At 38.4% G+C, this 805-nt stretch overlaps 1 protein-coding gene across 1 annotated transcript in view; it reads right to left on the bottom strand.

Moving 5' to 3' along the window:
• The window catches only part of LOC110032667 (cinnamyl alcohol dehydrogenase 2), a 3,146-nt gene extending 2,612 nt beyond the window's left edge, over window positions 1-534 (bottom strand). The window contains exons 1-2 of the mRNA XM_020736368.1: window positions 230-534; window positions 31-144 (exon numbers count right to left, since the gene is read on the bottom strand). Coding sequence (XP_020592027.1) covers window positions 31-144; window positions 230-318 — 203 coding nt within the window. The 5' untranslated portion in view covers window positions 319-534. The remainder of the gene's footprint in view (window positions 1-30; window positions 145-229) is intronic.
• Window positions 535-805: the final 271 nt, after the last annotated feature.

The raw sequence follows: 805 nt of genomic DNA, 5'->3' as shown, positions 1-805 counted from the left end.
GCAGGACATTCAAAATTGATAATTGATTACCCAGGGACCATTGGGTATTTGGACATGCCAAGGTGATTTTTGGTCTGATGTAAATCTGTGTGGCAGATGCCGCAATACAGCACCTTTATCTGAACATCCTCCGGCCCAGTTTGCCTGCAAAAAATAAAATAAAAAAATCGTTGTGTAAGGTCATCAGTATTTATTGAGAGCTTTGAAAGTTAGTTAAAATAAAGTATACCTTAGATTATATGTATAAGGGGCGAGAAAGCCAGAGGAATCATGAGCGGCGTAGCCGGTGGCGGTCTTCTCCGACGGCACACTGCCCATGGTTTCCGACGAGAGGGGGGAAATTAAGTTGGGAAGAAGATGAGAAGTCAAGGCGAAGGGAAGGTGTGAGAAAAGAATAGGAGAAGAGAGAATTTAATAGTGGAAAGTGGGAACAGAGAAGAGTAGGGAGTTGGTGGAGCGGAAAAAATTGAGAAAGACTGGCAATCCATCGATTGCTTTCATTTCTTATATTATCCTTTAAATTATGCAAGTATGTGATTTGTAATTGGGGATGAGGCTGAGGAGTGCGGTTGGTGTGAGGTTTGGTGCGCCATAGAAGTCCAAAGTTGTAGAAAAATCTCCCACCCGCGTTACGTTCGCCAAAAATTTTCAACTTTTCAAAATATATGTGAGTTTTTAATTTTATGAATAAACAATATTTCAAAGTATATGTGTTGCCTGCTTGAACATTTAGAAGCGAGTTTTTAATTTTAGAATTATTTCGACTAATATTTGTTTGATTTGTTAATCAATATTTTAAATTATT

Source organism: Phalaenopsis equestris, unplaced genomic scaffold, assembly GCF_001263595.1.
Source record: "Phalaenopsis equestris unplaced genomic scaffold, ASM126359v1 Scaffold000998, whole genome shotgun sequence".
NCBI lineage: Eukaryota > Viridiplantae > Streptophyta > Magnoliopsida > Asparagales > Orchidaceae > Phalaenopsis > Phalaenopsis equestris.
Note: the sequence above shows the minus strand (reverse complement) of the source record. Positions and strands in the feature narration are given on the sequence as shown.